The sequence below is a fragment of the Plutella xylostella genome, chromosome 15 (genome assembly GCF_932276165.1).
Source record: "Plutella xylostella chromosome 15, ilPluXylo3.1, whole genome shotgun sequence".
NCBI classification, from domain to species: domain Eukaryota; kingdom Metazoa; phylum Arthropoda; class Insecta; order Lepidoptera; family Plutellidae; genus Plutella; species Plutella xylostella.
Window position 1 is genome coordinate 10,477,738 of NC_063995.1, and position 15,929 is coordinate 10,493,666.

Consider the following 15,929-nt stretch of genomic DNA (forward strand, 5'->3'; position numbering starts at 1 on the left):
GTTATCCTACCCATTTTCATTAAATAGAGTGCAGGTAGAATTGGCTGTAGAAAATATGTTACAAAATAGACACAGGAAAATTATAGATTTGATTGGATTCTCTTACGCTAAAACATGTTTAGTTTGATGGTATGAAATAACTGGCTTTATTCAAGTAGGTATGTTCTATTTATTACATATAGGTATCTACATAAGTTTCGAGACTTCTGCAATTTCGTTGTGTGATTCGTCTGTAAACTCAGTCTGTAAAGCCATTGTTTTTCAATTTCTCTGTATTTATTTTCTTTCGACTCTATACAATACTTAGTTGATAGTTTTCAAGGTACTTAGTCGTCATTTATCCAGAAGTCAAGATGAGTAGTATGTTCCTCGGATCTATTATTTAATTTATTGATATTTTCACCCGGAAAGTGGCGTAGGTTATTAGATTTAGTGCCAATTTCTCCATTGTCGGTTATCTAACGACCGAATGGCGTAGTGGTTAGTGACCCTGACTACTGAGCCGAAGGTCCCGGGTTCGATTCCCGGCTGGGGCAGATATTTGTTTAAACACTGATATTTGTTCTCGGGTCTTGGGTGTTGATATTTATATTTAGTATCTATCTATCTATGTATTTGTGTAGATATATCAGCTGTCCGACACCCATAACACAGGTTCTGCCTAGCTTGGGGTCGGATGGCCGTGTGTGAGATGTCCCCACATATTTATTTATTTATTTAAACGTCATCTCCATATAAAATTCATGACAGATGTGTCAAAAGTTAACCACTACTCCCTGATTATGCTCTAACCGAGAATGGAGAAATTGGCACTTATATAGGTAATTTAGCTTTTTCCTTGTTCTGAGATTCGAGCAGACATTTTATGAACAGTCATGCTTCCTAGCATTTTATCCCAATCACAATCAACCACAAGATGAGTTGCCTTTTTAGTGAACAATCAAAGTAATTCATATATTTCGTAGGTACTAATATTTAGTTTCACGAAAAATAACCACACATGGTGCGAACTGCTGCCTTTTAAAGTAAATAAGATAAATAAATTGGATGATTCTGGCAGTCATCATCACACGTCATGGGTGCTGCCAATGTGTTCGCCATACCTTGGCTATATATAATTTAGTAGTGTACCGTAGTACTCCCAGGAAAAGCAAAAATACAAATGTGAATCACCTGTATCCCGAGTGGTTTAATGCAGACATTATACGAGACTTGAAAGAGAAGGCTATATGGCACAAGAAGTACAAGAAAAGCAAATCAGACTATGATTATACCCAATTTGCCAATTACCGAACTACTCTGAAAAGTAAAATATCTGCTGCTTATAACCAATATCATAGACGTATTGAAATGAATTTAAGTAGGGATCCGAAAACTTTCTGGACAATGATTAAATCTAAAAAGTCGCATATTAACAAAATGCGGCTTCAAAAAGATGGTGTAGAGATACCAGAAGAGGAGGTCGCGCAGGCGTTTGCAGACTACTTCCAGTCAGTGTACGACCCCGCAAGACCAGAGCTGAACGTAGAGCGCGCTAGCTCTACCTGCAGCGCAGCGGACGGCGGCGGCGGTGCCCGAGTACACATACCAACTCTCGAAAAATTACAAATTCTACAGGCGCTTAATCGTCTTCCCTCTAAACAGTCAATAGGTCCCGACGGTATCCCACCATTTCTTGTTAAGGATTGTAGTAGGATTTTCGCCTCTCCTCTACACTACCTATTTAACATGTGCTTGGAAACAGGGCACTACCCTGATGGTTGGAAGATATCCAAAGTTTCTCCAATTCCGAAAGGTCAAATAAGCGAGGACGTGCAGAAATATAGACCAGTTGCAGTACTCTCTACATTCCCGAAAGTGTTTGAGTCCGCTCTACAAGCGTGTATTTTGAAACAGATAACGCCTCAACTAGCGGATGCTCAACACGGATTCCGGCCGGGACGAAGTACTAATACCAATCTACTGGATTTTATGTCCGTGGTGGCCCCAGCGGTGGACTCTGGACTACAGGTGGACGTTGCTTATTTCGACTACCGAAAAGCGTTCGATTTAGTCGATAATGACGTCCTACTGTCGAAATTGGCAGCAATCGGCTGTACCCCGCTAGTGCTAAGTTTTTTTGCTAGCTATTTGAAGGACAGACGTCAAGTGGTCGATGTGAACGGATTTCTATCTGCGCCGTACTATACGCATTCTGGCGTGAGTCAGGGAAGTAACCTTGGGCCCCTGGAATTTCTGATCCTGATCAATGATCTTCCAAAAACAGTGGTTAACGCCGAATGCTTGCTATTTGCAGACGACCTCAAGTTGTTACGGATTATAAACAATGTGGAAGATTGCGATTTCCTGCAGAATGCAATAAACATGGTTTTTGATTGGAGTAGACTAAATAAGTTGCAGTTTAACGTTGAGAAATGCGAGGTTATGAGCTACGGCCGGAGCAGGAACCCTATGCTCCACGAGTACAGAGCGGGGGCTGCCCCATTGGCGCGAGTCTCTGCCGTGCGAGATCTAGGGGTGGAGTTTAGGAGTGACTTGACGTTCCGAGATCATATTATTGGTACATGCAAGCAAGCGTTCCAAAGACTTGGATTCATCTTAAGGCGATGTCAGAGCTTCTCCAATACCGGGGCCATCAGAACATTATACAATGCCCTAGTAAGAAGTAAACTCGAATGCAATGCAATCGTTTGGAGTCCTCACCAAGAGAAGTACACAGTGATGTTGGAACGCATGCAGAACAAGTTCACAAGGTTCTTGTATCTAAAAATGTACGGGGTTTACCCATTCTACCCCCTCATGTACCCAACATTGTTTGTACTGGGAATGGTTGGATACAATAAACTTGAAGTGAGAAGAAACGTAGCCCTGGTCATATTTCTTACAAAAGTAGTTCGTGGATTGGAATACAGCCCTAATGTGCTGAAGCTATTAAAACTAGTGGTCCCAAACAGATTGTTCCGGCGCCGCAAGAACAGGATGTTCGAGGTGCCGCGGGGTCGCACGGCTCTGGTCAACAGCGCACCCCTTACTAGAGGCATTCGCCTGTTAAATATACTGGCTGATGAGGTCGACATCCTGGTTTGTACAATGAACCAACTCGAGAGAGCAATAACCGCGTTCCTATGCTATGGAAATCCAAAGTATTAGTATTTTAATATTAAGGTTATAATTTATTATTTTAAGCAATGTTATGGTGTTGTGGCTATATTTTATTGAAAATGTAATTTGTTATTTTTATATTTGTATAATGAAATTTAATGTAATGTAAATATTGTAATTATAGCATAAGTCAAGAATGTCGCATTGGTGTAACTACTGTTAAGGCATGTCTTTTGTAAATAAATAAACAAATAAATAAATAAATAAATAAATTAAAAAAAAAAAAAAAAAAAAAATCTATATTAGTCCCAACGGGCCTGTAATGTATTTTTTTGCCATATCCAATACCATAGATTGTACCTATAAGATCTGTATTTATAATCTTACATTTTATAACTCTTCCCCTTCTTACCCTCTATATTTTCTGGGATTTGATATCGTGGTGATAGAATTAGCCAGTCAGATTATCGCATTGTCAATCACCGACAGCTAGAGTGCGCCGGACTTTTATAAGAACAGTTGATACGTCACTCGGAGAGGCCACCCCATCCACTGCCACCATTCTGCCATCCCCCCTTGTATCTCTCCTCTAACCCGCCTCCTCCCGCAGGTGGAAAGCTGCCATGAGCTGGTAGAGAGCGGCGGCGGCGCGGCGAGCAGCGCGCTGCGAGCGCACCTGGCACGCTGCGAGGTGCACGACGGACACGCGTACTTGCACGCTGATGAGGTGAGGGATGTAGGGTTGTTTCACTCTAACTCGTGTTTGGTCCATAGAGCCTACTTCACACACTGTATTTGTAAAACTTTTAAATCGGTTATACATACTCAGCAATGTAGTTACGTCTACTTAACACTCGCACTAGCGATATCGTGCTGTTGAGAGTCAGAAAAATACCAGTATTTTAGCTGCTGTAGAAGAACTACTATAATTCAATGACTATCTCACGACACAATACAAGTAAGCACTGACTAATCAGCACGATCTATATTCGTTGAAATTACACTAGGATCTAAGTTACTGCCATTTCGCTAAATAAAAAAAATGTATTTTGGAAACTTTCTGAGTAGAAAGTGAAATTATTACTTTTGCTGTTGTATAAAACAACAAATTAGTGCGTCAAATCAACTTGTATGTACCTAAAGCTTCAAATACAGTCATAATCTTTCTTTCTACTTTTACGTTCCGGTTTCTAAGACGTATTTAAATTGAGTAGGAATGCTATTACTTATCCCCGCGCATGCATTCATTAGAGCTCGCGACTCGAGGCTCGCAATTAGGTCGCTTGTTGCATCGCGGAGTGACATTAGCGAGGCAACTGCGCAGATATACCGCCTCAGAAGGAAATAAAATATACTGTAATGTAAAGTGCTTTGCCCGCTGTAATAAGAATGAAAAGTCACTGATTTTACCTACCAATGTATAGATACGGTGGCTTTACACTTAAGGCAATAATTTCATTGAGTTTTTTTATTTAACTTATAATAAAAGCTCGTCACACATGAGCACGGAAGTCGATCGCTAAATTTAAAAAAAACAACAAGTTTGCAAATAAAATTAGTAAACCTTAACCTTATTAATCTATCGTGTGTTATCGCACATAGGTCTGCAGCTAGGTATAAAATAACGTTGCCAGAATTAGATTTTGCAACATAGGGTGGACACTAAAACACGTGTCTACAGAAGTTAAAACTGAAACTTTCAGGAACGCAAGGACCAACTGAAACTCAGTGAATTTATTGCGGACCGGGATATAAACACGTCAAAGTCAAAGTAAAAGTCAAATGTTTTTATTCATCGTATAAATATAAAATTTTCTGATGAACGTAAATTTTTACAAACTACAAGATGGGTGGACATCCTAAAATAGTTCAATTGATAAGTTTAAATACATAAAAGATATCTAAAATTAAATGAAAACAAAGACCGTGTTAAACTAACAATATGTCCTTTTCCGGGCGCCGACAGCGGATTCGTGTAGAGGATTCCTTTTCTACGTGGTGTAACTCTTCTGCCGGCGTTCCACAAGGTGGCGTTTTATCTCCTTTACTTTTCGCTGTCTTCATAAACAGCATTTCTCATAAATTTTCTTCTTTCTACCACTTGTATGCAGACGATCTTCAAATATATATGCAGTCAACACCGATAGATCTTCCTGATGCGATTTCAAGTGTCAACTCCGATTTGAATAGCATATCAGTGTGGTGCAAATCCTACGGATTGAAAATTAATCCAACCAAAACACAGGTTGCAGTACTAGGCAGCCCCAGATTGAAGTCGAGAGTTGACTGGCCCCAGATACCTCCGATATCCTTTGATGGCAACATTATTCCATTCAGCAATGTTGTAAAGAACCTTGGTATCTACATCGACAGCAACCTAACTTGGGCTCCGCAAATGGCTGCATTGAGCCGAAAGATATTTGCGTCTGCTTCTTCATTAAGGCGTCTGCACAATTTTCTACCAACATCTACTAAGGTTTCGCTTGTTGAAACCCTTCTTCTTCCTCTACTCGACTACGCTGACGCCAGCTATCCGGATCTCACTGAGGAGCAATTAAACAAACTTGAGCGCCTTCAAAACTTCTGTATACGAATAATTTTCGGCTTACGAAAATTTGACCATATTTCAGAATACCGCACTAAACTCAAGTGGCTCCCGATTCGCCTCCGACGGAATGCACATATTCTTTCTCTCTTGTACTCAATACTTTTCAATCCATGTGCACCAAACTACTTAAAGGAACGGTTTGAATTTCGTTTGAATGCGCAGGGAAGGCCTATGCGTTCATCTCAGCAACTTCTACTGGAATATCCTGCGCATTCGACCAAATTTTATACCGACTCTTTTACGGTTCAAGCAATTAAGCTGTGGAACTCTCTGCCTCTAAGTATCCGTAGCTCTAAATCACTGCAGGTTTTTAAAAATTCTGTTAAAAAACATTATCTGTCTCAATAGTTACTTACCTACTTTCGAGATGTTGTATGAATATAGGTATTTATTGTATATATATAGGATGTGTGTATGTTTGTATGTATGTAAATAATGGTATGTAGGTATATTAGTTAGAATATGTAACTTATGTTAGTATTTATGTAGCTATAGTATGTATGGTTTATTTAGCTATATTATAAGTAGTTAGGTAGTAGGTACACCGCCCTCAAATTTTCTTTAGTTTTATTTCTTTATGTTTAAGGTTACCTGTAAGAGATCGCTCTAAGCGATAAGGTCGCCTATTGTTCATTGTTCCTAGTTTATAAGTTCTCTTTTTTTATATTTTAATTTGTGGTGTTCAATAAAGATATATTCTATTCTATTCTATTCTATTCTTTTCTGAAAGACCAAAACCATAAGAAGTTTCATAATATTTCAATGGATAATTTTGATTGATATTATACGAAAACAAAGGAAGTGTACGCAACCAATAATAGCAGCCACAATAGGCAGTGACTTAGCTGCTTAGTTAAATCAATCCAGCCGCGGGGCATAATCAATCTCGGTTCTCAGAACACGGACTAATTATATCCGGTTCCGCAACTGCCGACGGCTGTGTGTGCTATAGTCATTATCTGTTCACTTATGCAAGTATAGCTGTTCAGTGCGCTTAATGTAGAGTAAGTTTTAAAATATATATTATAGGTTTCACAACTGTAATCGTTGGGTTAATCAGAACAATAAACCTAGCATATTTATTTAAAATTCAACAGACCTCAATAGGGGGCAATCTCATCCTTCATATAAATTAAAATGCCTATACCCAGTGATATAATACGTATATTATTTTCATACGTAATAAAGCAAAGAAACACAGACTTTCAATCAAGACACAACCCGTAATCGATCTCTGAGGGGCTTTAAAATAGGCTCTGGCTTACACGCTCGTGTGAGAAGCTGAGAGTGGCGGTTCTATTCGAAACGGGACCCCGGGAGCCATCTGCTTACAATGCACTGTTAGATGGATTCACAAGTGTGGGCGAATTTAATCTTAAGTAGTGGAGATTAGACATGATTAAGGTTCTAGCGGTGACACCGAATATCATCATCATCAGCGTCAACTCAACGGTTGTCACCGGTTTGGCAAAGTATAGACTAAAAGTTTTTCTTCTCACTAATAATAATCATTATTCAGATATTCTGAATCAAGCTCTTAGGGTGCCTTTCCATCAAAGATATGCTAAGCAACTATGCTGCGATGATGTGAAAGAAAAATGAATATGATCGGTAGATATCGAAAGCATCCCATCGTAACGTGGAATAGCACATAATTATCTGGTGGAAAAGCATCCTTAGGATATGCTTAGATAATAATACACCTTTGCTTAGCGATTCCCCCACAACACCGCCTGACATATTAACAGCAACTGAAAACCCCATATTGAAACTTTATTTTTCTCCCATCAAAATAAATTGGCGATTAACTAACAGTTATTTTACTATCCGTTGTGGCGTCTGTCCCAGTGTCTGCCCCGCACTCTGCCCCGGCCCTACCGTAGAATGTCGCTTGACGGACTCAAAATCTATTTCGTGTAGATTCCTGTAGTGTGTAGACTCTGTTTGAGTTGCTTATATACCTACGAGATACTAGTATGTTAAGGGTCAAGCTCGACTTTTACAAAGCGATGGATTTGAGAGCGATCTTTAGTTAAAGCCTTTATAACGGTTCTCATCTTGACCAACAACTAGAAAATTCAAACGTCTGCGTCTTCTTTGAACCATTTCATATACCCTGCTTAAGTTTAGATCTTTATAAAGTGTATATCTGTATCTATCTTAAAACCCCTGTAAGTAGTGAAACTTCCCACCTCAACAATCTAAAACCCCGTCATCTAAAACCCTTTTCAAATACCCCGCTTATGTCAAACTCTATGGGCCTTACCACAAAAACTTAGACAGTATTTAACAGATGTTATTAGCGCTGTCAAACGCCTACAAAATCTGTCAAATTTCGTTTTAAACACTAGTTAAACAGTGTTTAAAGTTTTTTGTGGTAGCACAGTATCTGTCTACATTTAAAAACTACCTTCTATCATCTATAAACCCGTCCCACTCTACAAAGTTCTGGAATCCCATCAGCCGTAGATCTTGAATCTATCAGTCTACATTCGAAAACTACCTTCTATCATCTATAAACCCGTCCCACCCGACAAAATTCTGAAACCCCATCGTCTAAAACCCTTACCCTTTTCAAAACCCTGCTTTTGTATCCATCTCTATCTGTCTATATTAAAAAGTAGTTTCTGTAAACCCGTCCCACCCGACAACGTTCTGAAACCCCATCATCCGTAGATCTTGAATCTATCTGTCTACCTGAAACCCCGTCATCCGTAGATCGTGAAGAAGGGCTCGCGCTGGCTGCGCGCGCGCCGCTCCGTGTCCGAGGGGCCGGCGCACTCCGCGGCGCAGGTCAAGGCGTGGGGCGTCAAGGAGGTGCAGGCTTGGTATGTGTTTATATTATGTATACCTAATGGGTGGGGTTTTTTAAGTAACGTTAGGGAGAATTTTGAGTACAACTAAGCTGCTAATTTAACATACATTAGACATTTATGTATATGTCTATATATAGATGTCTATGGGCTGATTTTTAAATAGTCAGAGAAATTTTGAAATTGTTGCTGTCACTGTCTTATGCAACTATTCTTACGCGACAGCATCACAATTATTCCCCAGATAAATTAAAGATTTTATATTTTACTATACCTAATGTTTCCGTAACTGTATCTTTTTAAAAGAAATAGCATTATTAAATACTGAGGACCAAAGTAATACTGAGGTTTTACGATTTTTGTAGATCCCGGTAGTCAAAAATAGATTTTCAGTTTAGTCCAAGATTAGTAGTGATTGCCACTGGCTCAACGCCGCCTGAATCCAGAGGATTTCTACGATCTTCAGTGGCTAATCTATTGCGGCACAGTAGAGCTTAAAATAAGATTGAATTTTTATACCAAGAAGATAATACGGTAGAAATAAAATGCTACGAAATTCGTAGCGCTACGGCGTGGCAATATTCGTAGCGCTACGGCGTAGTAAAATGAAATAATGTAGAGCAAACTTAACCGTATCCACTGACTTTCCAATTCAGTGAATTATAATAATACTGTCCATTTTCCAATAATAATTTGAGCCGATTTATTCGGTGTCCGATATTTTTTGTACTATTAAAATAGCGTTGAGATTATGAGATGTTCAGAATGCATTGTGGGATTAAATCTGTATCTTTTTATGGTGATATATTTTGCTACTTTAGAAAGTAACTTTTACTGATGTTTAACACATTAACAAACTCTTCGACACGAACGCTGATTAATTCTAAGTACCTACTCTATACAACACACATGTGCATAACATAAAAACCCCATAACCCGAAACGATCATCACCCTCCCTCAACAGGCTAGAATCCCTCCAACTGTCGGAATACTCTGAAGCCTTCGCTAAACACGACGTGACTGGCCGCGAGCTACTCGGCCTAGCTCGGCGGGACCTACGAGACCTGGGCGTCAGCAAGGTGGGCCACGTGAAGAGGATACTGCAGGCGGTGAAGGAGCTGCAGTGACGCCGGCGCGGCCGCTCCGAAGGAGATGGCCTTAATTAGGACTGGAGCGAAGTAGGTTGGATTGGTGGAGGTGTGATTGAATCAAGGACAAGTGTTGCGTTAGGTACAGTATACAGCAGAGAAATCTGACCTCTCTCAGAAGCATTGTTACGATGAGAGGGGTCAGAGGGAGGTACAATTGTAATGGTATGTAGTGGAATTAAAAGATGGGTCGATTGAAATCGTGATTGTAATCGCTAGACTGGGTTAAAAAAAGTTGTCAGCTGAAATGTAAACCCTGTGAAACCCAGGGTCTGTCTAGAAACGACTTGGTTCATTTGTAGCACATTTTCTGGTGTAGATGTTGGTATTTTAGGTTGGAACAGCGTGTCGATGCTACTTTGGCATCGATACGTAGATTAACATCACTATATCGCGATTTGCGTTTATGGCGAGCTGATTTATGGGACGTGCAATGAGCATAATACGAGTTTAACTACGGAGATAAAGATGCCATGTCGTAGGCTCTGATTTTTAACACTAGACTCTTGTCTTACATGTTAGTCCTGTCGGTTTAGTCTCAGAGATGATAATATTATTGACCAATGACCGTAGATAAAGAAATTGACTCAGAGAGAGAAATATGTAGGTCTTAGAGAATGATAAGGCGACCATTCAGAACTTCTTCTAGAAGGTTGTAGGTTGTGGTGTAATGTAGGGTCTTATTCTAATGAATGACACAAAAAATTATCGCTAAGAAGTCGAAAAAACATTTACCTTTCATTGTTAATTCCAACTATTCCCATTTCGCTAGTGCGATGATGTTTTTGTTACAATTTGACAAGTCTTAAAGATAAATTTTCTTCTTCGTCAAAATTAAAGCCAAATTGTCGGTTCTAAAGGATTCCTCGAGTTCCCACCGAGAAAACGAACGTTCTTTACGCCAAAATGTAATGTCCTTAAAAGGCAAAAATTCTAAAAGTTGAGTAAAATTGAATATAAAAGACTGATGGAAACAAAACTAGAATTTGCTGTTAGGAACAAAAAAAAGAAACTATTGAATTTAAGTCATAGGTCTGTCTGTGTCACTATTAGCTTATTTATATCTACTCGTCTATCGCTAAATGCTATTTTCTAACTATTTTTCTAACTACGCATCGAATATCCTACCTCTTGAATACCTATGTCTATTATTGCTGTCATGCTCTATTCACTCTATTGCAGAAAAATTAAATTTAAATAAAAAAATCTGCATGTAATAGTGCTGAATTTCCAAAAAAAAACTTAAACTAAAAAAGGAATGCAATGTTTGGACCCACGGTTAATTAGTAAACCTGTATTGTTTCAAATAATTTATTTAATATTACAGTAACTCGTGAGCAAAAGTAATTGATAAAACTAATTTGAACTAAGCAGGGTGAATAATAAAATTATTCGGGCCAATATCTTCTACCTTATTTCTTAAACTACTTACAAAAACTATCTACTTTACTATTGTTTGCATTTACACCTAACAAATCCACGAATTTATGTAATACCTACTCAACGAATGAAAAGACATTTTCTTATCCTTAAAAAGTAAGTATACTTTTTCCTTCCAAGTTCCAGACAGCTGTATAGTAGAAGTTGATAAGCCAGTCTAAGGTCATATCGATAATTTACATACGGAAATAAAAATAATACATACTGTATATGTAAAATAATATATTCCTTATGTATACTAAGCTGATGTTTATCTCATTCAGAAACGGATTTTAAATACATGTAGTTTGATATCCTTAGTGATCGAGCTCTACCGGATGTCGGCATGTTTTCCGGTCACTCATGAAATTTCACCCTATTTTAAACATGTAAGTAATTCGTACAAAAAGCTGCCATTACTGCCTTCTACCCGTTGGAATTTCGGACTGAGGAAACTGTTTATTTATTAATAAAGTAAAATACAAATAGACCATCGGTAAGTTCAGCATTCAGATACATTATATTCTCCTAAATATGGTTATTATACACGATTACTCGTAATTATTGTGGTAAGGAATTAAACTCACTACTTACAATGAAAGTGGTTATTTAACGTTAGACTTTGTAACCTAATATTATTTAGAACACCCACGGTACCTTGTTCTCTGGGCATTTGTTTAATTTCTCACATAGCGTAGACCGAGTAAGAATAAGTACCTTGTCTACCTAGGTTTTAGATTACGAATAGATTTATATCAAGTATGTATTAATGGTCACTATTTTCTGTATGGAACATACCTAGAAAGGTAAGCGTACAGTTATCGGTATGTACGTGCGTAGCGGCTAAAACGAATTTTCATAAATGTATGGAGAATAGGCGTCGGAAATGCCGATGAAGTGGACGCACTTGTGTGAATTTCTATACAAGTAATACTGAATGCGATGCGCCTGTTGCATACGATGCCGAAAGGTGTACGCTTACCACAGAACCGAATGAAAGTTATTACATGTTGAGTATTGCTCTCTTGGGACAGGTAATTTGGAACCTTAAGCCCTAGTTTCACCATAGTCTGTTACATCATTAACACCCCTGTTACATTGTTATGTCATCAATTATACGTCATCTCCATATGAAATTCTTGACAGATGTGTCAAAAGTAAAAACTAATCCCTTGTTATGATCTAACAGAGTATGGTGAAACTGGGGCTAAACATGTACTCGTAAAATATATAGGTATTTATTTGTGTGTTTCGATTTATTAGATAAAAAGTAGAAGCAATAGATGAAGTAATAGTTCAAAATTGGAATTGATATATTAGCAATAGGTATGGTCATTTTCTGTGTAATTGCATATACCTTATACAATATTATGTTTTGTTAAATGTATACGAGCGTCTGGATGAAATTGACTTAATATCGTGACATAAGTTTGAATGGCCATTCAAAAATTAAACAATATAATCTACAAATTAGTCGGTATCTATAGATAGAGAATCTTCATAATAATAAATATGTACTTATAATGATACAAATTTTAAATCTTACCAGTCTTTGAGTTTCTATATTATGTAGGTATGTATTAATAATTTAATTACAAATTAGTAAGTGTATGTATTAAATAATGTCTAAATAATTGATTTTATACAGGATGTTGGAAAAGTTGCATACTATTCCGAAAGAGGATGGCTCAGGGGGTCAATCAGAACGATTTTTGTTCTATGATTTTAGGAAATTCGCGAACAAAATGTTTTTTAGATCGACACCCTGAGTCAACCCCTTAGTATACCACTGTTGCAAGTCCTTGTGTATACAGTGTGTTACCAGGACCCGGGCTTTTTAAGAGAGGTTAAAATGTATATCCCTAATGTAGCCAGGACAATGATTAAAATGTACTAAGTATACTTACTGCATTTTTTCATACTTGGCATTTATAAGTTTTATTTTAAAACTAGGTTTTAAATTAAAACTTGAAATACTCACAAAGTAAAATGAATACTTTCGCAATGGAACCATTTACTTAAGCTGTAGTTTATTTGTAATTTAATTTAAAAGATCCACTAAGATTGTTTACCTTTGTGCCAAGTATGAAAAAATGCAAGCACAAAACTTTTGAACTCGCTTAAAAATCCAATGTCCTGGTTCTGTACATTGGTATCTGGATAGCTCCAATGGATATATAAATAAACTTAAAAGCAATGACGATAATATGATCCCTTATTCAATACGGTGTCTTATCTTTCATAAAAATTCTAAATAATAACAAGCAATTTCCAAAATGTATGTAAATGTCTCGTGCCGTTATGTGTGAAAGAGTTTTGATACTCTCCTTTAAAATGTGATCTGTCTTATTATTACTAGTTAAAATATTTGGCATTCACATTGAAGACGTAGTAGGATACTCCATTACTTACTTATATGTATACATAAACACAAAAAAACTCTTTATTGGATAGGTTAACCATTCTACCTACTCTTCAGTCAATTAATTCAAACCAAGTTGATCTTAATTTGTCTTTTTTTTAAATTACTTATTGAGTGTTGATATACCCAATAGGTTGAAATCCAAAGTAACGTTTTAAAAATCTGTTATAAGTTTCAAAAATTTGATTCGTATTTTAATGTTTACAAAACCCATTCCGTCTTCAATGTGAGTATCTACTATTCCTAAAGACCTGCCTTATAGGTGTTTTTATAAACGTATCTCTTACCGTTCTAGGATATTATAATAATATATTATTAAAGGTACGTAATAATTCGTGTATGTATCAACATATTTATTATACCTATACCTATGTGTATGGAGCAAGAAAATATAGAGGAAAAATCTCAAAAAATATATTATTATTCGTCATTTTCTGACGGTGGCAATAATTGCCTTAGCTGCGATAAGAAACGGATATTATATTAAAATTAGATGTTACACTAAAATAATTATAATCAAATTGATTCTGTACTTAGGTAACTATTATTCTTATACGAAAGTGTTCTATCATTATATCTCAATTATTTACCAACTTCATTATTATATTGACTTTCTTATATTTTTTAAATCATTCAGTCCTAAAATGCGATTAGGGTATTTTAAATATAATCATATCATATTTTAGGACATTTTATCGATATCATATGTTTTTAAGTACCTACCTAAGTATTCCTAATTTCTACGTTTGCTGGCGTTATTAGTACGTTTGTCAGAACTTTACATTAATTATTAAATAATAATCATCGATTTTTCAATTAGACTTCGTTACTTATATTTACCGAATTTTCTAGTCATTTTGAATAATATCTGATTGTTCTTTGTCAATGTTGTGAGTTTTATTAAGTAATTAGTGCATAATAATTATTGTTATTCTTATTTGCATAGTCGAGTTAATCGTGGAAACACTTTTCTTCTATAAAATATTTATGGTAATTGTATACGAGCATTTCTGTGTATAGTTTTGAGGTTTTCCAATAAAATTACAAATAAGTAATCAATCATTTTGAATTTGTATTTATTCTCATACGAATTAAGAACTTTTAATATAATAAATATGTCTATAGAATCTGCCCCATCGTAATCATAATTTTAAGATTTTGCTCAACATATGTTTGATTGTTATATTCGTGTTTATTATGAATCATATTTACATTATTTTAAGATACCTACCTACTTAGTTAATTTAAATATTGATTATATATTTTATTTATTTAATGTACTTACTTACTATTTGGTATCAAAAATGTGTACATGGTTTGACCTTAAACCAATTGGTTAATTCAAATTTTGTAGTTGGTGAAAGTGAGTTCATACAAATACTCAAGTATTTTTATTTATAATGTATTTTCTCTCGATATTTACATTTGAGAATTTCAATAAACTATACTGTTACCTAGTTTTGTTATTTATTTGTTTAAAATAAACCTGGCCCTGTAGCATAGGGCGCTATTAAGACGTGACAAGAGTTCTCCGTCTCGCTCGCTCTTGAAGCTGCGTGATATGAGTGAGCGCAATGCAAAACTCTTGTCACGTCTTAAATGTGTCCCGTACTAGCCCTTCTAGTAAGTTCATGTAGGAATAGTAACAGCCACATGCTTCGAGGAACCTATTTTAGAACGAATGTTTCCGTGGCGAATTTCTGTCTTCAAACCATATATACCCTGGTCCCTGATCGAGAATCAAAGCTTGGACTTACGGTGCTACAATAAATAACTAACCCCGTTTAGCACATATTATGACTGTGCGTCAAAATGGTGGTGGGACCAAGTTTGGTTACATATTTTTAAATAAGTAATTCAACATTTACCACTGAATTACTAGACAAGCACTATTTGCTACAAGTAATCCAAAAAAATATCAACAAGAAAATATAAATAATTGTTATAAGCTGTGGCCGCATTTATATAAAAAGCATACCAGAGGTATGTATGTAGGTATTTCGTAAAGACGAGATATAAATATTGATAAAAAATAAACTTTGACGTTCCGTAGAAGTTAGATAATTACAGAACTAAAATACTTTGGGACCTTTTCCTGGAAAACCTCAGTTATCGGGTTTCAAAGACATTTCGAGCGTCCAAAGTTGGTTTGACTTTTGCATACTTACCGGTGATGGTTTCCTAGGAATTTTGGTAAGGGTGATTTTCTAATGAGGGTGCTCGAATACGACCGAATTTTTGTAGGAAAGATAATCGAATGTTGTTTCATCTGATTTACATACTATTTCTGACATACTTTTTGTAGGACATTCGTTGCACTATTGTAATCAGTACGTTCTAATTTTCATTCTACATAAAGTCTGTCACCAAGTCAGCACTATGAATGAATGAATGCGAAACAAAATAATTAGTTGAC

The 15,929-nt window shown here is 36.5% G+C and overlaps 1 protein-coding gene across 1 annotated transcript in view; it reads left to right on the top strand.

The window, feature by feature from the left end:
• Nucleotides 1–12,244, top strand: part of LOC105383687 (diacylglycerol kinase eta) — a 149,293-nt gene extending 137,049 nt beyond the window's left edge. Inside the window, exons 22-24 of the mRNA XM_048626022.1 lie at nt 3,713–3,829; nt 8,429–8,538; nt 9,489–12,244. Of these exons, the coding sequence (XP_048481979.1) occupies nt 3,713–3,829; nt 8,429–8,538; nt 9,489–9,651 (390 nt within the window). The 3' untranslated portion in view covers nt 9,652–12,244. The remainder of the gene's footprint in view (nt 1–3,712; nt 3,830–8,428; nt 8,539–9,488) is intronic.
• The last annotated feature ends 3,685 nt before the right edge of the window (nt 12,245–15,929 follow it).